The sequence below is a fragment of the Chinchilla lanigera genome, unplaced genomic scaffold, assembly GCF_000276665.1.
Source record: "Chinchilla lanigera isolate Chin_1 unplaced genomic scaffold, ChiLan1.0 scaffold00060, whole genome shotgun sequence".
Taxonomy (NCBI): domain Eukaryota; kingdom Metazoa; phylum Chordata; class Mammalia; order Rodentia; family Chinchillidae; genus Chinchilla; species Chinchilla lanigera.
In genome coordinates this window covers 7,758,695-7,784,548 of record NW_004955461.1, presented here as the reverse complement: position 1 = coordinate 7,784,548, position 25,854 = coordinate 7,758,695, and the positions used below count along the sequence as shown (strand labels likewise).

Here is a 25,854-nt window from a genome sequence, read left to right as displayed (position 1 = left end):
GTCACATTGCAGTGTAATTACCCAGATGTTAAAATTGTGTGAGGCAGTCGCACATTCTTCCTTGGTAATAAGTTAAATAGAAGGTTGAGGCAGTCCCAACGGGACCGGTATTTCCAAGTAATGGTGAGCGTGATTTGAGACAGTCGCCTCTGCTGTGAGGAGACCCAGGCTGCGATCACAGCTGCCAATGTTGTTGGGGTTTGTTTCCCGTGTTCACAGAGACATGAATGCCAAATTGCAATTGGAGGTTAGTGAAAACAAAGATGCGTTTTTGCCTCATTGGAGGGCAGGGCCATCAGAGTCTGTGCATGGATCCCTGGAGGATGTGAAGAGCCCCCCCTGAGAAGCCCCGCTTCACAGGTTGGGCAGGAGGCACATTGGTTCACAGATAGAAGTGCCCTTCTTCCCTGCTTTGGGTCCCATAGAGGTCCCAATAATCTACCATAGAGGGCAGTGGGCTGTCTTAATCTGCCTTGCAGAATGGGGTGGCACGGAGACCTTTGGATCTGCTAGGTCAGCCTTGGAAATCCAGGAACAGCTTGGGTGCTTGCCAGATTGGATGTTACTGGGGGCTGGGTGCCCAGAGGCTGTTTTCCCAGCTGAGGATCTACTTCTGCTCTAGGTGCTTGCTTTAGTTTTGCATCCCAGACCTTGCCTTTTACTAGCAGTTGGGAGACGAAGCATGCAGTAGGCTCAGCCACAAGTAGGGTCTGAAGAGATATCCAGTCTCCTGTGGCTACTTCCTCATAGCTTCTTCTCAGACACGGCTCACCATGAGTCACTGCATTGGTTCCTAGGTGGAAGTCCATCTGCTCATGTGTTTTTCCTGGACTTCTTAAGCTGCATGGTATCCCCTGTGAACCCATGAGCTGAAGCCCTGGGTTAGAAATGGGGATAGGAAGGGATCAAAGGAAATAGATCAGCATCCTTTCTTGGATCAGATTTCTCTGCACCTCTGAATCATAAAATGTTGTCCCTAACCAATGCACTATCCGACTTTTCAATTCTTGAACCCCAAACCAATCAAAGCTTTGTGTCTTTTGAGGAATGGAATCTTACTGGTCCAGTTTGGCTCAGCTGTCCAATCAGCAATGACTGTATTCAAGTCCTGCCACCCAAACCCCTGTCCTCAGCAGCAGAGGCTCCGAGAACTTGGTGCAGTTGTGGCAGTGGAGTTGATGTGTCCCTCATACACAAACAAATGTCCTTCCAGCTAGGCTGTCTATTGCAGAGCATCACTTCCTCATCCTGGCTCTGAGAAGCATTTCCTGAATGCCCTCTCCTTCCCAGCAGGCAAGAGGAGAAATGATACCTGCAGTGTGCCCAGTCATTTCTAAATTGAATCATATCCCTCACTCCCTGTTAAAAACATTCACTGAGCACACTCATGACTCCTGCCACAACCAGGGGAGAGCTTGGTGAGCTCCCCAGACTAAGATGTGGATGCCCACAAGGTGTTAGCGGCCTGGGATATATCTGTTCCTCCACTGAACAATCTACTCAGATACAGTCACCCTGCTTTTATGATGATTTTCATCTAGTTTTTAGTCTTTCCTCCTTCTTGGCTGGTGGGTTGATACTGCATCAGTGTTGTCCATAACACTTCTTGCAGCTTCCTCTCCCTTTTTATGGAATAGGCTGATAAATCCACATTGTGGGTGTTGTGTAAAAACCAAGAGTAATAAGGCTTAGAGTGGAGATTTAGAGATATTCTGTACAGACTGTTCAGGACAGCATGTGGGTAATATGTCTGCTTTCTCTTCTTCTTACAAATCTCTTTCACTCAGCTCTACATTTAATGAGAACCAGATTCAGATAGAAGTTGGATTCTGACAACAGAAGAAGACTCTACATTCTTGTTTTGTGATGGGAGACAAGGAGAAATACTGACATCTTCACTACATACTTTTTAAAGAGATAGAGTCTCACTATGTTGCCCAGGGTGACCTCAAACCCCTCAGCTCAAAAAATCCTCTTGCCTCAACTTCCTGAGTAGCTGGGACTACAGTTGTGTGCCACTGCATCCAGCAACCACTCTGTACTTTTTATAATAAAATGCGCTGACCATTTCCCCCAAACATCATCCTCCCCAAACTTCAAACACCTGCTATCCTTGGAAATTTCTGAGAATCTACACATTTGTCGTAATCAGAGACACCCACATCAGTCCATGATCCAACTTGCAGTTTTGAAAACAATTACACTTCAGGATGGAAGTTTTCTTGGAAACAGTTCATGAGACAAATTTTGTTACTGGAATCAAGTCTCCCCCGACTTTTATTGTGATATCGTCATGTGTTTTGGGGATAGGAGATGTAGGATCTGGTCCAAAGGGATCAAAAGAGTCATTCATTGCATCTGTCCCAGCCATCTGCACATCTGCTCACATAGCTGAGCACGTGCTCTGTGCTGGGCTGAGTGTGGGGGACACAAAGAAGAGTAGCACGCTCTTTCTGCTTTAAAGAAGCTGGGCTGTAAAGAAAGTAACAGAATAAAGCAAAAACACAAACATATCTACAATCTCCCCTCAAAGTCTCATGTGTTTAGAGGTGGGGCTTTTGGAAGGTACAATGGACTCAACTTACAAATTCACTTCTAAGTGTTGGTTGTAACTCAAATTGTCAATTGAAGGCTCAAGCTCCTCTGTGGACAACCTTCAAGGTCTCTCTCCTATACACAGGCAGACTGCAGTGTCCTATGAGTCCCACCTCTGAACACAGGAGACTTTGAGGAGAGATTCTAGAAATAAACCATACCAGTTACTTTAAAAATGTTTGTATAGGTTAAATGAGAAATCCTGGGCCAAAGTTTCTCTAAGGACACTGAGATCTGCCTGTGTACAGGAGAGAGACACTGGCCCAGGATTTCTCCATTAACCCTATACAGGAAAGGATGTTGTAATGTTCTTTCCAGAACCCTTTAGGCATTAAATCTGTATCTGAGACCATCTGGAAGCACAAACAGCTCGCATTTGGGTCATAATTCAAGACTTTGGTCATAAATTAGAACTAAGCTTCCAGTCATAACCCAAGTTGTTCATACGTCAGACCAGTTGTAACTCAAGGGTCCACTGTAATTGAATTGTGGGAACACTAAACTCATCAGTGGATTGATCTATTGATGAGCTCATGGCTGAATGTGCTATTAAGAGGTGGGGCTTGATTGAAAGATATGTCACTGTGGGTGCCATTGATAGATGTATCTCTTTCCCCAGCTCCCCTCTTCTCTCTCTGCTTCCTAACTATGAGGTGAGGAGCCTTCCTCTGCCAGGCCTTTCCACCATATTTCTGCCTTGGAGCCAGATTACCATGGACTGAACCCCCTGAACAAGGAACCAAATGAAACCTCCGCTCCTTTAAGTCATAGGGATTGGGATTGTGTCCCAGCAATGGGAAAGTTGGCTAATACAGTGAATAAGTGGGTTATGATAAAATAAAAGAGCATTCAACAGAATGTTGTTGATACTTTATATCTACTAAAGGCCAAATAAGTTAAATGTGTAGATACATACATTGATGCAAATTTTTATTATAGCCTGATTGATTAACCCAAGTTTATGATGAGACAGACTCAGCTAGTAAAACTATTGAGGGTAAGATTATTGAGGGTTTTGTATGCTTTGAGTTCTATTTTAAAATTTTTGTACACAATGTACATCTTGCCAAGAGGTAGATATGATCATTTTGTGCGTTTCATGTTGATGATTTAGTAATAAGGTATATTCAAACACCTTGGAGCCCACTGTCAAGCCTCTTTCCTTGTATAGTGGAATTCCCTCCCACTTCCCTGTGCTCTTTGGCTCCTTAGGCAGCTGGGAAAAGAGCCTGCCATACATCCACCCCTGCTTCCTCAGCCACAGAATGTGTCAGGAACTATATTGTGCATCATGGGTCCTGACCCCAAGGTACACTAGACTTGAAAACATTGAATAAATGAATGACTGGATGAATGGTAAACATTGCCTCTTGTATTGAGGAGGTGTCACTGAGCCTGGATACATTGGCAGCTCTGATCACCCTTAGATTCTAGAATTTATATTCCTAAATTCACTTCCAAACTATTAAAACTACTTTTCTCTATATAAAATATCTGAAGCCCATTTCCCCCCTCAAAGCATTGATTGAACGTGTTCAGCGTCCCATCATTCCCTCATAACAACTGAATACACAAGAAAATCCACCTAATCCACTAATTTACACTGCTATGATTTATTGCTTTAAAGAGAAAAGCTGTAAACAAAGAATTTGAGCAATAAAAATCCACGCTGAACAATATGTTCTATGCTACACAAATCATGAGAAAAATGAGGAATACTATAAAACATGACAGATTTCCCAAGAGCTATTTTCCCACTAGTGAGAAATTCTAAGGCATTTCTTCATATGGATCATTTGGTCACTTACAAAAATGGCAGTAGGAATATTTAAATATTAAGTCACATTTTGAAAATAGATATATACATACATATACATACACACATATATGGGTATTTATGGTAGTACCTACTTAATTATATGACCATACATGATTCCCACCTATGCTGGGCTATCATTGCTGTTACTTTACATCACAAGTCCTTAAAAAGCAGTGAAGTCATTCAATATAAGGATCCCAGGATGCATTGCTTCTCCATAATCCTTAAGTATGCATAGGATCATATCAGTGAGAGTGTGGACGATCATACCATTTGCATCTACTTTCTTTAATCACTCTCTGAATCACCTTCGAAACTGAAATTGCAGCTATTGTCAATGAAACATTCCCTGTAAATCTTCCTGAGACTCAGTGGCAGGATAACTAGGTTTAGTCCCAGGAGAGATAGCTCAGGTGTCAGATGGGTTTGCCATCCTGATCTGCTGTTCTCCGGCTGGTAAGACTTTATGCAAATTACTTAACTCTATGAGACACAGCTATCTTATATCAAAGGGCAGTGTTAGTAACGCCACATCTCCTGGGTTCACTGTGAAGGTGAAATGAGATATGGGAGCAAAGCACCTAGCAGCAGGCCTGGCATATGCCAATGGCTCCTCCAACCCTTGTCATAGGGTTTAGCAGGAATCAGTGGTTTGTTGAGTTCAGGTCTCCCTCTCTCACAGCTAAGCACACCAGAGAAATTTGCTGAAGATGTGGCCACGAGCTTTTTTTCCCCTGAAGGTTAAATAACCCATAGTGGGCCTCTCCTTCATCTCAGAACAGGATCCCAAGGGACCAGAGAAGGGACCTCTTTGGTCTTTTTGAAACCTTGCCACTGGAAGTCTCAGAGGAGTCATCCAGGTTCTCCCTGGGGGCCACCCCAAGAGCAAGGTAGAATAAATTAAGCTTGGGTTTGAGTCCCAAATTCCCAGTCCCTTTGAATCTCAAAGTTTCCATATATAAAGTGGAAAAGAAATGTGTAGTCAACATTGCTGGGATAAGTGATGAAATAATGTAAAACAGCATAGTGGTTGGCACCAGGGAAAGACTCAATAAATGGAACAAGTTTCAATGTAATTATTCTTACATCATTGCACCATAATTCTATTAGAAAGAGCTTATTTAAAGAAGGGAATAAGTATCCTTCCACATGACTTAAACTCATTGGTCAAAGCTGTTCTCTTTGGACCTGCGTGGGCCAGGTCTATTTCTCAAAACCAACAGAAACTGAGTGAGACTGGCAATCCCATCCCCCTGTTCCAACATAACCCCCAACTCCTCCAACCAGATTTCCTAGGATTTAGGAAGCCATGCTCAGCTTCCCAATTGGAGCATAAATTCACTTAGAACCTGACTCTTAGATTTCTCCTGAATCTCATATAGCGTACTGTTCTCTAGCCTTATAGGTGGTAGGTATTTCTATTCCAAGAAATTCCAACGTGACACAACAGATATGATTGGTGGAATAAGTTGTTTCATTACATGAGAATTTCTCTACATACACAAATATACATTTCTTTAAAATATTGTTGCTCCTGTGGTGCTTAATATAAGATTTTCATTGATAAAATTAGATTTTTACACGACTGCAAGAAGAGAGCTTCTAAATAACAGTGGAAACATATATACAACTTATTCATCAAATACATATTGAGCACCGCGGTAAGCCTTGTACTGTGCCAGGCCTTTGGGAGGTCACAGTAAGGAGGGCAAATTCCTGATCCTTTTTCCTGTGGAAGAAACCATATGCATGCTGCATGTAATTCCTTCATGAATAACTGCACATTAGCCCAGTGTGCAGCGTCAGGTAAACAGAATCACTTATAAATGCACAACATAAGCTCATTCTTATTTGAAGAAGAGGATGATCTTAGGGAATGCATAGATTTTTGTGCCTCCTACTTTTGGGGATATCTTTAAGGACCTAAATAATCAGGAAATCAGACATTTCTTTGGGGAAAAAAGCTCCAAAGCAAAAAGATGAGAACATGAGGTTGCTTTTTTCACTGTTTGGCTATTCTAGCACATTGGAAAGATGTAGAAACAGGAAAAGTATGGCTTATGAGGTCAGTCCAAATTGGACTTGAATTCCAGTTGCCTCATTTACTAGATGGGTGACTCTGGTCAGGTTTCTCTTGCCTTTCTGAGTTTCCATTTCACATTTGTAAGAATAGAAATGATAATGAGAACTCATCAACATTATCAAGATTCAATAAGCAAGTATACAGAAGACACAGAGAACAAAGTCTAGCACAGAGAAGATACTGAATCAAAGAATATGACAGTAATATATTCTAGTAAGGAAATAAATAAGAGTTGCATTTCCATTTATAACAACCTTCTGTTTCTTTTAGATTCAATTCTTTTTTGGCTTTTAATCCCTATTAAATGTATTTCCATTTCTAAGTAACTGATCAGCTTCTGTCCTCAGACAAGAAAACGGAGTTTAATCCACAGACCCATCCTTCTGTACAGACCTAAGGGCTCCTCGAGTTGGCCACTACAGAGAAAATCTGTGATACTGGGTTATCTAGCTGGTTCCATTCCTTGGGACCTGGGCAAGCCAGGCTGAATCAGGCTGGAGTCTTGTTTAGAACAGCTAGAAACAGGCATTTTCTTTGGTGTGATACACAACACCACCCAAGAGGGGATCCATTGTTTGGGCCTGAGCAGCACCATCATGTGTCATCTGGGTGGTGGAAGACAGGAAGTGAGGTTGAAGGTCCAGACTGGAGTTTTTGAAAGTGGGTAAGAACTAACAAAGGAAGGCTCAATTGTGACGTTATTTGCCTCAGAATGCTGGCGGCTTTACAAGCATTTAGCCAGGTCCCAATCTCATGACTTCTGCCTGACTAGTTGGCGATTTCTGAGATGTCAGGATAGGGTTCCAAGTCAGCAAAGATATCATTAGGATTCCTACAGGTCAGGTTGCAGAAGCAAGCATTAATCCACAGGACCTTGCGGGAGAAGCCAGGCCCCTCGGGACACTGGAAGGAGACATCGATGGTCTTGGACTTGTAGGGGATGCAGCACCTATTGTCCACGCAGGCTCCACAGTACTTGGGTCGGTAGGAGCGGGTGCTGACACAGCCTGCAAGAGTGAAGTTCATGGGCACCTCTGGTTGGAACACAGCCAGACACTTCTTCCCTTCCTGCAGGAAATGAAAGGAGCTCTCAGTTAGGATGTTCCGGGAAACAACCATTGTTTTCTCCCCAGGCCTTCTCACTCATGGTGCACTTTGTCTTACTCTTAGATTTATAGCATCTTTGGGCAAGAAAGAACATTAACAAATAACAGCAAGACTCAATCATGTTAGATAGCAGTAAAATGAGGATCATGAAACAATTGCTTTGCTAAGGCTGGATCTCACAGCCTGCAATCTCCCTTATCTCCGGAATTTTTGCCTTGCCTGTGCCCATTTGTCACAGTTTTGCCAATGTGGGGAACCTTAGCAGCTCTTTCAGGAGATCAAGCTCCCCAGCTAGCCAGTGGCAGGGCTGGCATGAGGACTACACAGTCAGGGACAGGCTTTTCTCAAGCTCGCCCCCTCTGCCTCTCCCAGATCTCCTTGTACACTGACCAGGCAGCCTATTCAACTTCACTGGCATGGTTGAAAGGTGACTCTGTCCTCCTACGGGGCTGTGGACCACTTGGGGATCTTTTAGCCTCCCTATAGTATATAAAGTGTGATTGAAAAATATGGTGACTGTTTAAATTTTCAAAAAACATATTATAGTAAAAGGTACATTGCCATTAATTCTTATCAAAGAACTCCCACAGGCTTAGCACACACTTATCCTATCATTCTTCCTAATTTCTAAAGCAGTTCTGAAAGTCCTCTGTAAAAAGTGCCTTTAGTTCTCCTGTTGTTCTTGTCTTGATGGCCTCAGTTGATCTAAAACGTTGACATTTGGGCTCATTTTGACTTTGAGAAAGAGCTAGAAGTTGCAAGGTGCCAGGTCCAGGGAATAAAATGGATGAGGACACCACCATGTTTTTATGAGCCTGCCTTTCCTTGGATGGCACCTGGTAGCAGCATGCACTGTATATTTTTTTAATTATACCTTACAAAGACATTTATGAAACAGAACTTCCAGAATGGCTTCAGAAGGGGGCAAGAATGACGGGATAAGTGTGTTTGAGATGAGGGGGAGTATTTTGAGAAGGGTTAATGTAATGCGTTTTTTTATTGCAATAATTATTAAAATTTAAACATGCACCGTATATTTTGATCACTCCTTGAATATCATGCCTAGTGCATTTTAGGCACTTACCAAATGAGTGGAAATAATGGTTCTTGGAACCAGCTCTGTACCAGAAATAGCAGACCTGGGGTAAAGCAGATCCAGGCATGAAGCATATATATTCAGGACACATAATCATGGAAACAAAATCAGATGCTGCCATTTCCCTAACTGCTGGTATCTTTCCATTCATGCTCCCAATTCAGACTGTCTACTGAGCATGTGCTGGGCATGGAGCACTGAGCATACACAGGCCAGCACAGCAGGGGAAATAGTCAGAGAGGAAGAAAGAGGAAGCAAAGAGAAGAAAAAGAAGGGAAAACAGGAGGGATGCATCCAGGGGACCAACAAGAGATGACCGGGGATGCTGTTTCCAGGACAAGGACAGAGGTTGGATATTTAAAAAGGACAGCAGGAAGCCGGGCTGCCTTGTCTGCTGGGAAACTCCCTTCAGCACCCTTAAGAAACCACCTGGGCTCTGAAAATGAAGCCAGAGTCGAGCTTTGCTTAGTTTTGCTGTTTTTGCTGACTCCTGGCTAAGGCACGAGTGAGGGGCACTGAATTAAGCAAGCGAGATCCAGGTCTGACTGAGCACCAGAACACAGCCTCTGGGATCCCATGTGTCCCTGATGCTTTATTTTTGTTATCTGAGACTCTCAAAGCTGGAAGAGACTTTAGAAATGAAACATTGTAACAATGGGGGCTGAGGCCTGGCAATGGGAAGCCAGTCATGTATCTACAGTGGCAGAGGGCACCCGACTCCACCTGTCAGAAGCTCAGTTTGGTGTACCTCGGGATACCCCACGTAGCTGTCCTAAGGGCAGGGGCCAAAAGGTGTGGACTGGCTTGGCTGGGAGGACAGGAGTCAGTGAAGGTCGTTCAGAGTCACCAGAGAAGAGCAGTTTGGACGGGTCCCCAGCTCTCTCTGGAGTGGCCTTGATTCTAATAGCATGGTGACCACAAAGCCTTTCATTGAGTGAAATCCACAATGCACCAGGCCAATGATCAAATTACACAGAGAACCTCAGGTGGCTTAATTTTCCCGCTGCACATGTGGCCCCATGCAGAAGTTCAAGAGCTAGCCTCAAAGCCTGCTTGTTTGCTTGTCAGGTCTCAGGCACTCACCTCTGTCCACCCTGGACCTACCTTGATGTGAGGGCGGATGTCCACATCACAGGGCCGCAGGTTGCACAGGCGGCTTTCCTGCTCAGGCCAGCACTGGGCATTGGTGTTGGAGATCCGAGTGGAGATGCCTAGGCCACAGGTAGTGGAGCAGGGGCTCCAAGGGCTGGTGTAGGGTAAGCAGTTCCCGTGCCAGGGTTCCATGTCATTTACAGCTGCTGTACAAAGACACCAGAGTCCCTGTGAGTCTCCAGTCACCACTCACCCCTGACCCTAACCATCACCATAGGAAGGCAGCTGGGTCTTCGCTAACCTTGGAGAGAGAGAGAGCAGCCAGAGACAGAGAGACAGAAAGAGGAACTGCACTGTTCCTTCTCATAAAGGACAAACTGGCTTCTAACCAACACAGACAGCTAGGGACAGAGGGACACATTCTAAGGTCCTTATATTTTTCTGGTCAAGAGAGAAAGCACAGCACATAGAAGAAAAATCATCTTTAGAGACATGTGGACCCAAGTTCAAGTTCAAATCCTTCTCTCCTCCATCCCAAGGAGTGTGATTTTTGGATGCCTCACTCTAGGTCTGTCACCTGGTTAGAAGCATAGCATCTGCCTGAGGCTGGTGGGACCACAGAGTTGGGACTGGATAGTTTTTGTACCAAAACAGGGGCTGCACATGAGAGGTTAGAGAGATGCTGTCTCTGGCCTGCAGAGGTGAAGTTGATTTGGGGAAGTTAGAAGGTGAGGACCCACATTCTGGCACCGAACACTTCACTGTGGTGATACTGAGGGGATGGTGGATCAGGGGACTCCAGGCTTCCATGTCCAACTCCCTGATTCAACTCTCAGCATGGCTGCTTCCAAGCTGTGTAAGTGTGGGAGCTCAATCACACCTCTGTGATCCAAGCCCTTTCTCTGCCAAGAGACTGGCAAAACATGGCCCTCCAGGGCTGGGATCCAAAAAGACTCTCCCTGCCTTTTCACGAGCTCTGAGTCCATGTGAAGAGGAGCAGTACTCTTAGGTAGTTCTGTGGATACCCGAATGCCCAGCATCTGAAACAAGTGACCATTCAGCTGCTATCTGAGAAGTGGACGTTACTGTGCTAGAGACAGACTGAGGCAGATAAGGGCTGACCAGGCAGAGGACTGCATTCAGAAGGAGAAAACACCATCTGGCCACAGGCACAGGACATGAACAAGGAGAAGGAAGGGGCAGGTGGGCAGGGAAGGGATGGAAAGAGATGGAAGGGCAGGGATAAGAGAGGAAAGGAGGAAAGGGTGAGAAGGGGAACAGGGGAAAGAACGAGGAAGGAAAGAGACACAAGAGAGAAGCAGCTAAGTAGGCTCAGGGGAGACAGAGAAGGGAAGTCTGTCCTGTCCTTAACGAGGAAACACACAGACGTGCAGGGCACACTGTGAACAGATGCAGGGATGCAGGGATGAGCAGTGAGAGAGGGAGAGGCTCTTCAGACAGGAGAGCCCAGAGGCACCCAGGATGGGGACGGCGGGGCAGGGCTGAGCTAGGCTGTAGCATCTCGGAGACGGGTGCCCAGGCGTGGAGAGGGATTTGTCTGGAGGATGAAAGGCTTTGGTTTCTGGGTCGCCTCTGAAGCTGCGCGCTGCAGGGACTCCACTTGTGCTAGGTCAGAATGGGGTCACTGGGCCACACACAATGCGCAGACAGCCTCTGCCTCCCCCTCCCCCACCCGGTGACCCTCCTGTGGCCCTGCGGAGGGGGCTGTGATGGGACAGCTGCTCTGCCACCCTGGGCCTGCTGGGAATCAGCTTTCCCCGCCACCTCTTTCCGTCCACAGGAGAATGCTTCTCCACCAGGGCACTTCTGCTCCCGGCACATTCGCCAGTGTCTGGCGCTATTTGGGGTTGTTACACCTTGGAAAGGTCACACCTTGAGGTGGGGTGCTACTGACTGTATGAGTGGGGGCCAGGGTGCTACTAACATCCTTCAGGGTACATCCAGCTGCTGCCACAAAGTCTCAGGTCTTGAGAACTACCAGTGCTAGAGAAATTTGGCTTTGCATAGTCCCTTAATGATCCCACGCACTTCAGAGGGCTTTTAAAATTAGCAATACATGTTGAACTCCCAAACTTTATGCTATTTTTGTGCTACTTGGTACCTACTTGCCTGATAGGAGCTTCCCTCTATAGCAGTGTCCCTGTCCCTGTATTCCAAAGCATCAGCTGCTCCCTATTTTTCCTGACCTTCCTCTCTGTCTCCCCATCATCTCTTCTCCATCTGGGCAGCCATGCCCAAGATCTACCTCAGGCCCCTTCTCGCTCACTATGCGATTCCTAGGCCATCCTACCCTGCCATCAGCAGCTCCAAGAAGGGGATCCCAGAGCTCTCTCCCTGCTTCTCTCTCCACCAATGCTATACCCACTGGATACTCCTCTGTGTGCACCAGGCCTCAAGCTCAACTCTGTCCTGCCATGTAGTTCTCCTTAGCAGGCTCCTCTTACCTTTTCTCCTTGGGAATCATGTGCCACAGCAGGCATCCCCACTCCTGCTTCTATTTCATCCTCTGCATGGGGTGGATACCAACACCTGCAGTCTCACTCCAGCAACGTCTCCTGCATCTTTCCCTTTGTCACCATCTCTACTCTCACTGCCCTAGCTCAGACCCTCATTAGCCCATCCATCAATCAAGCCATTCTTCAATCTACCCACCTTCCATCCATTATCTGTCCATCCATCCATCCACCCATGCAGTTATCTAGCCACCACCCACCTAACCATCCACCCACTAATTTTTCATTCCATCCATCCACCAGTCCATCTACCCATCGGTCCATCCATCTATCTGTTCATCCATCGATTCACTTGCACAAATGACAAACATTAATTGGGTACCTGCACCTAGGTACACTTACCTAACTGTGGCCTGCACTGGGCTAGGCTCTAGTAGGGAGTGAAAAAAGCAAACAAATCTGTCTTTGCCTTTCCTTTTCTGTAAACAGGATTACCTGGGTGGAGCCCAGGTATACCTGCCCACCTATCTTTCACAGCAGGGGAAACCTGGATTAAGCCGTCTTCTCCCTCTCTATGTTGCTTCTGCTTCTCTTGCCTCCCTCTCTAGGAATCTTCCTCCATTCCACCCCCAAACTCTGAAATGGATAATAGTAGAGTGTGGTTGTGGTCTTTGTTCTTTACAAAGTACTTCCTTCTTTTACGCTGGGAGGATTTTATAAAACAGACAGAAGATGGGGAAATTTCCATTTTACAGATGGGAAATGGGCATCCAAGGAGGTGTGACTTTCCCATGCCTGTCCATCTAGTGAGCAGTGGACCGGGTACTGGGCCTCAGGGTCCAAGTTATGCACAGGGGTCATAGTTCCCAGCATTCTGCAATGCTCCAGATTCTGAGCCTGAACCTACCCAGGGCTGTGGTGTCACCCAGCACGGTTTGTCGAGGTCTCCAGGCATCATCTTCACACACCCACTGCTCACAGCACTGGCCTGGCACTCTTACACGTCGGGGCTGGCGGCACCAGAGACGTGGAGGGCGTGCACGGAGGCACAGAGGTGTGCATCCCACCGCGCCGCCAATGCACGTGCAGTTGTACCTGCAGCTGGGCTGGAAAGACTCGCCATTGCTGTAGCGCACTCCATTCAAGACGCAGCCCACACCGACCACCTCTGCAAACACAGGCAGTGCCCATCATTTGGTCAGGCAGCTAAGAAAGGAGAACACCCAGGATAGGGACCCAAGAAGCTTGCTCCCTGGAATGTCCTTGGCACAAAGCCTGATCCTAACACATGCACTCCCAGAGGAATCACGTTTCAAGGGGAACAGGCAAATAAACAAGCCAGAACATCAAAACCCATGTGGCCTTCTCTCAGGGCTTAGTGACCTAGTATATCAGTGCTGGTGATGCAACAGCTCCACCTTTGGAGAGCATGTGGTGGGAGTGGCACACAAAAAGCATCCAAAGGGATTACACAAAGTGTCAGTGGTGTCAGTCGCTAGTAACAGTGACTAGGAAAAGTAGAGCAGGGAAGTGCAGCTGGAAATGGGGGATGGAAACAGGAGGCATCACTGACATGAGGATGCTTCCTTCCCAAAGACCAAGAAAGAGGAAGCAAGCCAGCCAGGTGCTGGGGAAGGGTATCAATCACAGGTGTGAAGATTGCAGGTGGAGGCGGGAGAGGCAGGGGAGAAAAGAGAAGAAAGAGGTGATATAGACGTGGCTTCCTCTAGGCTCAGGGGAAGGTACAAAGCCTAGAACCTTACTAGGCACAAAGCAGGTGCTCAGTAAGTAGTAGTTTGAAAGCAGTGCTTCACAAGAATACTCTTGGTGCTACAGAGGATAGATGGGAGAGGAGCAAGGGGCAGCATCTGGAGGCCACCATAGTATCCAAGCTGGCTGGGAACAGGGAGGGACCCATAGCCATGGATAGAGGTGTTGGGGACTGGGCTGTGTAAGTGTAAAGTTGCTGAGCACAGTGCTCTGAAGACAAGATAAAACCACAGCTGAGGCAGCTGAGGCAGCTGAGCACAGGAGAACACAGGCTCTCACTCCCTGTTCCAAAGCAATAAAATAATATACTGCCAACCTTCAAGATAAGACAGCCCTCCTAATTGGCAAGATTTACTGTCTGCAGAATGTCCTTGTTCTGACTTCTCAAGGTCCTGCTCAGCTTCCCACCTTTACCTCAGCTTTTTCCTTCACTTTCCCTCATTCTCCCACCCTGTACTTGTTTAAAATCCAATAAATAAATACTGGCTGTCCAGAGAAGTCTTTGTTTTAGCTCCAAGAAAGTGCTGACCTTCCTGGACTCCCACAAAATGTATTTGCATTATCTTTTTTTAATCCTTTTCTTTCAGCACCTCTCTAAGATCTGGAGCTTTATCAGCTCCCAATACAGAGGCTTCTGGGTGCATTTAGCAAGAAAGCTGCCAGGCCTTGCAGTGGAGCATGCAGGGGTGAAGGACTCCTGGCTCTGTTAGAAGGGGAGCAATTCTCTGTCACCCTCAGAGGAGCAGAGTTTGGGTTAGGCAGACAAAAGAGTCCATCATTAGCTGTGAGACAGCTGGCTGATATCCACCAAGTGGCCATGTGGGAGTGGCCGTCTAAGCATGGAGTCTCTGGGAGAGTTTGGAGGGTTGCTGGGACCACATGGAACTCTTGATGCCATGTGGTACCTTAACAACAGCATCTGGAGGCACAGAGTCCCTGGGCAGCAAGGTGCCCACCAGAGGAGTGACAATTTAGAATCTGGAATCTAGCTATAGTTCTGTCTTGTCCCCTAGATTTGCCCAGAAAGGTGATTTCTAACTTTCACCCTAGAATCTGCAGGAGCGAAGGTTGTGCCTACTGCATCTCAGAGGCTCCTCTGCATCATTCTTATTGCTTTACTTATCTCATTCCAGACACAAATGTGTTATCCTCTTCATATGCAAAACTGAGGCTCAGCAAGGTGAAATCAAGTGTCCAATGTAACCACAGTGGGCAGCAGACAGTCAGTGGCATGCACCTTGCTGTGGCTATTGTTCATCCTGGAGTGAGGCTACCCCAGGAGCAGATGCAGAAAGGCAGGTCCCAGTGCATACTGACCACCTGGCCTCGTGCCAGGCACCACCTGGTCCATGAGCTCTCACAGGTACCCCGGTGACTTCATCAGGAGAGTTTTATTGTCTTCATTTGGCACACAGGAAAGATCTGAGAGGTTAAGTGATTCATTTGCTCAAGGTCATGACACCAGTAAACGACAGCTGGGACTCCAGCCCAGGGGAGCTGACTCCGCAGCTCCTTTCCTTCCACTATGCATCAGAGGGCAGGGTGGGGGTGAGAGCAAAAGGAAAGAAAGAATTAGGAAGCAAGAGTGAATCACAATGCAGTATGTTTGGAATCATCCCTGACTACAACCTCTTACTAGAGGAGGATGTGTGAGTTTGTGTGTGTGCACACGTGTATGAATGTGTGTTGGTTTATGGGGCAGGAGAAGGAGGGCACAGCCTTGGCTCTGCCCCAGTGTGAGGACACAGGAGGGAAATGGTGTTGGGGACTTGGGACTGGTGACTCAGGATCCTCAGTAGAACTAGCTCAGGAGCTTTTGAAATCGCTGATGCCTGAGCCATGCCCTAGAATATGAGGGTGTTTTCTATTCTCAGTTTTTGTATTTTTCAAATACTGGGGAGGTATCTCCCCAGATGAATCCAGTTTGCAGCTAAGGCTGAGAACCACTGTGTCTAGATGTGGTGGTCTTCTTGACATCTTGGGTAGGGACACAGGGTTGGGGGGTGGTTGCTGCTGGTTGTAGAGAGTCTGCCCTGGATAAGCCAGAGGGCAATAAGATATGTGATGGCCCCACCAGCAGGCTCAGGGTCCCTCTCATTTCCTTTTTTCCTGCCTAAATAAAGGACCAGTTCATGGTGAGGCAGTGAAGCAGCTACTTCCTGCCCATCTGCCTTGCATGTGCAGGTGTGCTAGCTTTCCTCTCGCTGGGGGCTTCCAGGAACTCAAGCTACCTTACCATTCCCTGAGGGCTTTACTCCCTTCAGCTACATCCATGGACAGCCTGTGGGATAGGGCACTGGACAGGCCCTTCTGTAACGCCACCCTGGACTTGGCATTCATCTATGTTCTCTATAGGAATGACTCCACACGCTGATGGATGGATACACATGGGCTGGGGGAGGCTCGATCTTTATTGAGTGCCTACTGTGCACAGGCATTTGGAATCCTAATGACCTAGAAAGGACAGAATATTGTCACACTGTCCTTGATGAGGAAACTGACACTTAAATGGTTGAGTATCTTGTTTTAAGTCATAGTACTGGTTGGCATCAGGAAGGAATTCTAACTCGGGTTGCCTAGAAAACTATGCCTGGATTTACTAGTCCCTGATGTCAGATTGGGGGACTGGGTCTGGACCCAGATTTGTCTTCCCTCTGAGGCTGACCATGGAGAGGGCTGAGATGACTTCTGCAAAGGAAAATTAAAACAAAGAAAATTGTAACCCAGGGCAGTGAGCATATTTTCTGTTTTGTTTCCTTGTTTAGTTGCACTCCCTTGTTTATTGCTTGGTGTCACATGACAGTGGGTTAAGCAGACTCTGTGAGGGACGTGCACACAGTCACGTAGCCAGCAAGCGGCAGAGCCAGGATTTAAAGCCCAAGTCTGTGTGCCTGTAAATGTCACCGTCCTTCAACCAAACCACTGTGCCTCAGATCTGACCCGACTGCATTAAATCTAGTGTTTGTGCTGCAGAAATAGCCAAGCGCCTAAGAGCTTGCTCTCTGTCCTTTGGATGTATTTAGTTTGGCCCACAGATTGTTTTGTAAAACTGTTTCAAATTTATTGCCAACATTTACAAACCATGCACAAGTCTGGCTTGCTGGGTTCTCTTGGAAACTGCGGGTACTAGACAGGAGCAAGCTCACCGTTCTTGGCCACAGAGGCTGGTCCCCAGCAGGGTGGCTTCTGATAGCCTGAGCTTGTAAGTGTCAGCCTGCCACCATGCCTTGTATCTTATCTGAGGTATATTGTCAGAGTTGCAATTTCTCATCCTTATTTCCTGCCTTGTCCTGGCCCAATTACATGCAAATGTTCAAAGACAGATTTAGCTTGTCCTAGGCGCTGCCCATTAGCTGAATAGTCATTCACAGAAAGGTTGTGTGTTAGGGGGACTATGCTGTCTCTTTGATCTCTGGCTCAGAAGTATCTCTATACTTTCACAGGTTCCCTATACTTTCAGACCCTGACCTCTCTTCTTTCTTGCACCAGGGCCTCACAAACTCTGATGCTATATCAGCATTTTTAGGAAAGGTTTCAGTAGAACACAGTTGAATTGTGTGTGTGCATGCACGTGTACAGTATGCATCTGGTGTGTGAGGGTGTGTGTCAAAGTGAGTAAGAATGTACCTGGACAAAAAAGTTTAGTGTTCAAATAAGTGAAATGAGAAAGTCTCGTGATAGGCTCTTTTGGAGCTTGGCAGTGGGTAGATGTGGACACACTGAGCCTCTGAGAAGTTCTGTAACACCTGCTTAACTTTAGTCCACCACAAATTCTATGATCAGGGAGCCATTGGCAGATATGAGACCTCATATGAGCTCATATAGGAGATTCTTGAGACCACAGTGTTTGTTTGTGTGTTTTTCTTAATAAATGTAAATAAATAGAGGCTCATGGTGGGTGAAGAGCTAATAAGCTGTAATGGATGAAGGCAAAACCTGAGTTGCAAAGACACAAGGATGAGAAGATGGGCAAGTGGTTTTCCAAGCCTCTGGTAGAGATGGCAAGTAAGAAAGGCAGTCTCTGGCTCCATGAGAGAACATCTCTAAAGGTGTAATACCTAGTATGTGATGAGATCTTGTATAGATTTAGAGACATAAGCACAGTGAACTGAATTACCATTCAAATGACCTTGAAGAGCAGTTGTCAAATGGGAAAGGAATTATGAGATGGTCTCACATAATGGGAGGGGCTTCTAGCACTGGGAGTGGGGTTGGGCCAGGTGGTCCTACTTGGGCTATGAGAAAGGGTCAGCAACTGACAGTGTGTCTTAGCAGTTGGTGTAGAACTGCTGCATGCATGAGAATCCCCTGGGAACCTCACTGAAGGTGTGGGTTACCAGCTCTGCTTCCAGAGGACATGATGCAGAAAGTCTGGGCCAGGACCTGGGAATGACATTTTGAATCAGCACAGCAGATGATTCTGCACAGGTAATGCTGCAAATTGTCTTTGCACACATTATTTTGTAATAATAGTCTAGTAATTAGTCTATGTAAATAATTGGTCTAAGTAAAAAGGAGAAAAATCGGAAGGATGGGTGAAGCAGGGTGAATACATGTGAAGTCAAGGACACATGACTTGGTCTGAAAGTTGAAGGATGAACCAATGATAAAAGAGAAGAGAATGCTAGAAATTAGTCCTGATGCTCAGACAGGATTGTCTGACTTGGAATTATATTCAGAACCCTCATCAGCAACCTACTTCAGGAAATACATGCTAGCTGAGGATAAGAGACTGTACTGTGTGAATATGTAATGGAGTGTATATGAAAACCCAGTTAGGGGGAATTCTCAATTCAGCACTAGGTAAGAAGGGAATTCTTGATTTTTATGAGTTTGTGGAACTTTTCAGAAGTCAGGCTGCTGTATCATGATGCCTGATTATCTCTCTTTACCATGCTGTAATTTTGGCAATGCTTGGATGATTTGAACTAAGAAAGTACATGTCCAGATAGAAGCAGAGGCCAGAAGGTATTAAAAAGGAGATCTCTCATAACAAAAAAGAGAACAGAATGGTCAGGATGAAGTACTTGAAGAACAAAAAGAGTCCTTCACTCCAAACCCAAAGATACTGTGAAGATAAAGAGCAAAGAAAAAGAAAGCCAATTATAAACTCCAAGGAAAACAAAAAGCATCATAAAAAAAGAAATTGAAACAAATACACTATTTTATACTGCAGTGAATAATATTCACATAGTCACAATATTATAAATACTGATAATTGCAAAACCAAAAATTATGGTGATGACATTTAGAAGATAAAGGAGGTGTTAATAGATTGTCCAAAATTGATATACCAAACCAATTAATATATAGCAGAAGATATGCATAATTTGGTGCTAACTGTACAAATAAAGGACTAAAAAGTGAAAAAATGATTTTAGTAATTAAAAGAACATGATTAGTAGGATGGGATAGCTATAGGTTGCTGGTTTTCATTATTTCAAGGCTACTGGATTTAAAATATTTACATTTATAATACTATTAAAATATTGGAAGTTCTGTAGTGACCCTGTGTCACCTGGGAGGCTGGGGGCATCCATTCAAGGGTTCTACCTGCTAAAAGACTGAAGCCAGACTTAAATCTTTCCTAGTAGAAGCTCCTTCCTCAGGGAATTAGACCTCCAGGACCAAGAAGCAAATAAAAACTGAGGTTCTGGAGCCAGAGGAAGAACATAGGCATCCCTCTCTCCCTAGAAAGCCCCAGCCTGGGACCTGGGATAGGATTTACTCCCTGCCACACTGTGGCCTGACCAGGGGAAGGGCTGCAGGGGTGTAAGGGAGGGGACCTTGGGCAGAGTTGGGCATGGGACTGGTCAGAAGGTAGAGGCTCTCACTTACGTGCACACACTCCTATTGCGTACCTCGGGCGGTCCCTGCTGTAGTCACAGTAGAGGCCCCGGTGGGGGTCGCAGATGGCCGCCTCTGTGCAGTTGTCCCCCAGCTGCTGGGCACATATCTTACAGCATTCACAGCCATCTGTGATTAGGCTGACTCCCAGCGGGCAGAGGGGTGGCGATGGCGGGCATTCACATGGCCACTTGCAGAATTCAAGACGCGAGGCCGTGTCCTCCAGTGGCACTGGAGTGACACCCATGGTCTCGGGGGCTGGAGAGAGAGCCTGGAGGGGAAAGAAGAGGTGAAGAGAGGCTGCTGAGACAGGGAGTTCAGAGCCTGGAGGATCCTAGGTTCACTTTCCTTTTGGTGTTCAAAAGGTTTCATTAAGTTTTCTACCACGGATTCAATAGCCAAACATCTCTTTTCTTTGCAGTAAAACCAATAGGACAGAGGAGCCCAAAGCTCAGAGAAGTTAAGGAAACTGCCGAAGGCTTTCTTCTGGCTCAGTGCTGGGGTCCAAGCTCAACCTCAGCCATGCTTTCCTCCTTCCCTCCCTGCTCATCCCCACAGCTCCATGGCAGGTGAGGTGACTTTGGGTGGCTGGGAGCCTGCTGAGTCCACTGCTCTTGCTCCTTGGCTCCTGCTTTGTTCTGCAGACCCATTCTCTTTCCTCCACTGAGTCCTCCAGACCCGGTCCAACTAGATGGCTCCTTAGCAATCTGGGCTCAGTCAGCTGACCTCCTATGGTCTTTGCTCTGCCTCCCAGCATCAGGAAAGGGCTGGGGAAGGGAGCTGGGTGCTGTTGCCAGCCCTGCATTGAGGAGCTTTCATTCTGCATGAGGGGAACAGATCTCCCCACTTTTCCCACCCAAGCCACTCCTCCTCAACACCCCCTTTTTCATCCCTCAGTCAACAGGTTCATCTTTATTCTGGAAAATTTGCCAGCTGGGAAGGGAAACTGAGGCCCAAATAACTTCCTGGCCCCAAAGAAACAGCAGATGGGGCGCCCATCTGAAGCCACCTGGATGTTGGGGGTCCAGTTACTTTCCTGCCCCTTTGGTTGCCTCTCTGGACCCTATCCAGGCTTCCCACTCTGCACTGGAAGAGACCACATCCAGAGGAGGGAGAGAATCTCCCAAAGACACAGAGAACAAAGGTACATCTGGATTTCACACAAGCTGCTATGATTTAGATCTAGCATGCCCCTCCAAAGTCTCCTGTGTTCAGAGGAGGGGCTTTTGAGAGGCCAGTGGGTCATGAAGACACAATACTCAACAGTAGATTGATCCATTGCTAAGTTTATAGCTAACCCTGATTTCAGGAGGTGGGACCCAGATGGAGGTAGTACACTGGGGGAGTGGCCTCCCTTCTCTGCTTTCTCCATGGTTGGGATGAGCAGCTATATTCCACTATGCACTTTCATCTTGAGGTTTCTGCCTTACAGCCAACCAGCCATGGACCGAATCACCCAAAAATGTGAGCCAAATTAAACTTTTCCTCCTTTAAGTTGGGATTATTGGGTATTTTGTCTCAGAGTCAGGAGTCAGGGAAGTGAGAAACTGACTTGCCCTCCTACTCCCAGGCCATGGAGCATCTGTCTGGGACTTTTCAATGCGATGCGTGAATTTTGAGGTGAGCAAAGGGGAAGCCAGGGTTTCTGTGGGGTTTGGGATAGAACCAGAGGGGCCCAGCTGTGTATGAAATATAAATCTGTATTTCACTCTTGCACCAGGGGTCGAGGCCGAGATATTCAGACAGATGTGTCCTCTCACGCAGAAGAGAGGACTCAGAGAGGCTGACAGACACATCCAGTTTGTGTCCGGGTCTAGATACAAATGAATCTATCATTCTCACTTTGACACCCTTTGTATGTGGCTCCTCTGAGGTCTTCCATTCACTAAACAAATGATATCTGTGCTAGCTCACAGCCTCTCTTCAGTTTTATGCATTTGAAGAAATACTTACAAATTCTCTGGGGAGCTCATGGCTTATGGGAGAGCCGGGTTTATGGGAAAGACATCCTTCCTATGAAGCAACAGCAAAATCCTGGAAAGACAGCAAAGCTGGGGGACCACTGGCTGAAAAGACAGGCATTGGACATGATTTGTTCCCTACAGCGGGAGATACTGAGTACCTGGCAAAGTGCTGGGCATCCCAGAGCAGGCCTGCGAGCTCTCTGAACACCACACAGGAACTGCTGTGCCCGCTGGAACAGAGTACACCCTGGCACGTGTGGCAGGGAGCCCAGAGGTCAGCTGCTGTGTGATCTGATCCCTGGACCTGGCCTGGCACATCATAAGCACAGTGCACGTTGATGCAAAGGATGAAGGACCCTAGAAAGCCAAATCAGCAGATGTTGACTAGGCTTTGGTCACCTCCAGCTTGATTTTGCATCCACTCCCTTCCTTCCTTGAGGTCTTGGCTTTGCGTTTCCCTGAGGCTGAGATGCCCTTCCTGCCTCATCCACTGCGGCCCCTTCTTTGTGAGCCCCATGCTGACCACTGACCAGCTGCCAGCCTGGCTTTCCTTCCACATTCTCTGCACACAAAGCCACCAAGCCTACATGTGCACGTGTGTGGTGCGTGTGTGTGTGTGGGCATGTGTGTGCGGAGGTTAATGTCCATGTGAGCCCTGGGACAGACCTTCCCTGCTCTCAGGTTCCCACCCAGCCCCTGGCATAGTGCCTGTCCTCACTGGGAACACAGGTGGAGCAGACCCCAGGTTGGCTAAGGAGACAAGGACCGCAGCATCTCCAGGGAAAAGGACCTCAGGGCAGGGGATAGAGCTCTATGCTGCTGCTGGGCTCCCTGTCTTCCTGACACTTTCAGGCTGCGACTCCAGAATCTGGGGAGCCTCACAAGCACCACAGGCCATCTCTGATAGGTCCTCGGGCTGTCAGGAAGTGCTCTTGGCGGAGGAAATGAAGAAGCACCCTCCCCCAGAGCTTTCTTGCCTGCTCCTGGTATGTTGGGTGGACATGCTGCCTGCCTGCCAGGAGTGTCTGGTCAGGGGCAGGGCCAGGACTGACTTCTCTCTGTGCCTGAAACACAGTGGAAAGGGGGCCAGGGATGGCTGGCTGAAAAGGGCTTTGCCATCAGTCCCTTGATATTTAGGAGGCCACTACCCTGGCTCTCTCCTCTCAGCGCTAAGTTTGGGGGTCAAGGAAAGAAGGTGGATCCTTTTCCTGTGCCATGGAACAAGCTTCCTGACCTTCCGGAGCCCCAGCACTCCTATTTGCGACGTGAGTTCTGCAACGCCCCCTTCAGGAATGTAAGGGTGAAGGGAAGATGGTGCCGAAGTGCCAGGGCTGGCATAAGACAGATGCTCCCAGCGTGTCTCCTCCTACCCCGGCCTGGCTGTGCAGCTCCCTGACCCCAGTGCCCAGCCCAGGGCTGGTGGCACAGATGCTGCAGTATGCTGCAAGCTGGCAGGTACGCAGTGCGCCTCCACGGTCCCTGTCCAACCCCTTGTGTCCACAGCAAGGTAAAGGTCCCCAGGAAGAAGCACCCTTTCCAAGTGCCAGCCTGGCGGAACGCAGCTGGAGGTGGGAAGCCACAAGAGGGTCTCCCTAGGAGGAAGGAAGTCATGGAGGGATTGTCAGTAGTTGGGCGGGAGAAGGGTGGGCTCTGGGCATCTGCATGGGTTTGAGGCCAGTCCGTGCTGTGTGCGCCATCTAGCGGTGGCAAGGCTCCCAAACAGTTGGGGAGATGCCCCTGGACTAAAGCCACAAAGTAGGGAAACCTCTGGACCCCAGGCCTGAGGCTTCCTGGGTTTGGAATGTGTCCTTCTGATCAGTGTTGAGATGACAGCATTCATTCACTCATTCATTCAGTCACCCACTAATTCATTTAATCACTTATTCCTTTGTTAGTTCTTCTAGTCTCCATTCCATCTGTTCATACAGCATTCCTCCAGTCACCTTTTACTACTTGCTAGGTTGTGCTGCAGAGGCCGAGGACAGTGGAGGACCAAAGGCACCTTCCATGGAAGACAGAAGGGATAGCAATGGGCAGGCTTCCATGGGCTTCCCAGGGTGGTGGTGTGATGTGTGGATCCAGAGCTGTGAGGGAGGAGGGAGGGACCCACAGTGGAAGGCCTGGCAGGTGCAAAGTCACTAAGACAGCACCTTGTGCACTGCCCAGCATGTGAGGAGAAGTGTGTAAGACCTGGTGTAAAGCCCATGGCAGAAATGGGAGCAAGTGGAGGCTGCTCGGGCCCCATGGGACAGCACAGATGAAAGGGGGCCTAGCACACTCCATCTGGGGCTCGGGCCTGCTAGAGGGCTTTGCTCAAGGATTTGAGGAAGGCAGGAATTGTGTGGGCAGATCTTCACTTTAGAAAGGCCTTGTTAGGTCCAGTATATCCCTGGCCATGCTCATATGACTCTGGGACCCCTCTCCACGCCTCAGGTCTCTCCTCTGTCAAATGGCACCCTACTATAGCTTATCTCCAAGAGGAAGTGAGCTAACCATGGCTGTGGCACCTCCAGCTCAGTCCTGCAAGCCATTACTCTGCTGGTCACTTGAGACTAGCCTGGTGCTGATCTCAGCTACTCTGGCTGACTTTACTATGTCTTCCCCACAGTACTCCCATTTTACACATCAGGAAATTGACTTGCTCACTGCCATCCAGAAAGCAGCAGAATTTGACTTTGAATTCAGATCAGTTTTGATTCATGTTTCCCACATTACTGTGTGTGAAGGAGAACTTTCTAATGGAAGACACTGGCTGGAAGGAAATGAGGACACCAACAGGGAAGGGCACCGAGAAGCAACTGGACGATTGTTTGGGCAGGCTGTTACAGAGGGGATCAGGCATCACAAAGCACAAGACGGGTGTTCATAAGCATCTATTGATAGAATGAGTTACGCACATATCCTCAAGGAAGCTGTGGACGCTGAGGGCAGGAACCACATGTCACCCACCTGTTTCCTGCCTGCACAAACTCACAGGTTATGACAATCACTGCAGCCAGTATTTACTGAGCGCTCATAATCTTTAGAGAACTTTGTACGCACGGTAATCTAGTATCATCACCGCAGCACATCACAAGGCAGCCTGCTACTGTTCCCCAGAGCAGTGAGGAGATGGAGGCTCCGAGAGGTTAAGTGACTTGGAGAAGGCCATGCAAGCAGTCAGGGGTGGAACCAAGGTCTGCCTTACCCAGAACTCTGAGCCACTAGCTCATCTGCCCCTATGATCACTGCATAGAGAAGACGCCTCAGCTGGTGTCTCTGGTGCCCAAACAGCCATGTGACTCTTGGGATGCCTGTCCTCAAAATGTAGACAGCTAGGCTGCTCCTGTTGAGTAATAAGTAACACACTGAGCACAGATTGGCCACAACTGGCCAGCGGTGAGATACTGGTGAGATGCAGAACTTGGAGGAGTCTCTTTGTAGACAAACAGTAGAAGAGGGATCCACAGGGCTTACAGGCTTCTTGGGACCTCCCAACTGGTCTTTTCCTTTTGGGGCTGGGGCTCGCTCCTGAGCCCTTGGGACCCTCCTCCCAGGCTCTTGTTTTTATGGGGGCCCAGCTCTGCCTTAGCCCTGTCCCTTCTCCAGAGAACCTCGACTGCCATCCCCAGCACCATGAGCTTGGGGGACCATATCCCACTGGTCTCTGCCAATATGTTGCCAATCTGGCATTGTTAGTCTTAAAAGAGAATGAAGGGGAAAAATCACACAGCAAGAGGAACGTTGTCTAGGGACAGTCAGTAAAAGAAAAACAAAATGCATTGTCCTTCCAAATTGGAGTTGTTCACATAAAAGTTGTTTTATGATGTGCTTCTGGAACCAGACCTCCGCCTATGCCGCTGGTTATGGTGCAGACAAGAAGGACGTGGCCCCTCCAAGATGCTTCCCTGGGGTTGGTCAAGCTGGTCCTGCCCAGTTCCGATGGCTGCTGGCTCTGGATACAGCCAGCCTTGCCCCCTCCCCCTCGGGGCTGACCCCTCCCAGCTCAGTGGATCCCAGCGTGAATC

The 25,854-nt window shown here is 47.6% G+C and overlaps 1 protein-coding gene across 3 annotated transcripts in view; it reads right to left on the bottom strand.

The window, feature by feature from the left end:
* Window positions 1–4,189: 4,189 nt before the first annotated feature.
* The window catches only part of Wisp1 (WNT1 inducible signaling pathway protein 1), a 31,961-nt gene continuing 10,296 nt past the window's right edge, over window positions 4,190–25,854 (bottom strand). Inside the window, exons 3-6 of one of the 3 annotated variants that reach the window (XM_005398024.2) lie at window positions 19,875–20,154; window positions 13,174–13,434; window positions 9,805–9,998; window positions 4,190–7,565 (exon numbers count right to left, since the gene is read on the bottom strand). In XM_005398024.2, the coding sequence (XP_005398081.1) occupies window positions 7,266–7,565; window positions 9,805–9,998; window positions 13,174–13,434; window positions 19,875–20,154 (1,035 nt within the window). In that variant the 3' untranslated portion in view covers window positions 4,190–7,265. The remainder of the gene's footprint in view (window positions 7,566–9,804; window positions 9,999–13,173; window positions 13,435–19,874; window positions 20,155–25,854) is intronic. The other 2 variants (XM_005398025.2, XM_013521349.1) reach the window with 2 other exon arrangements.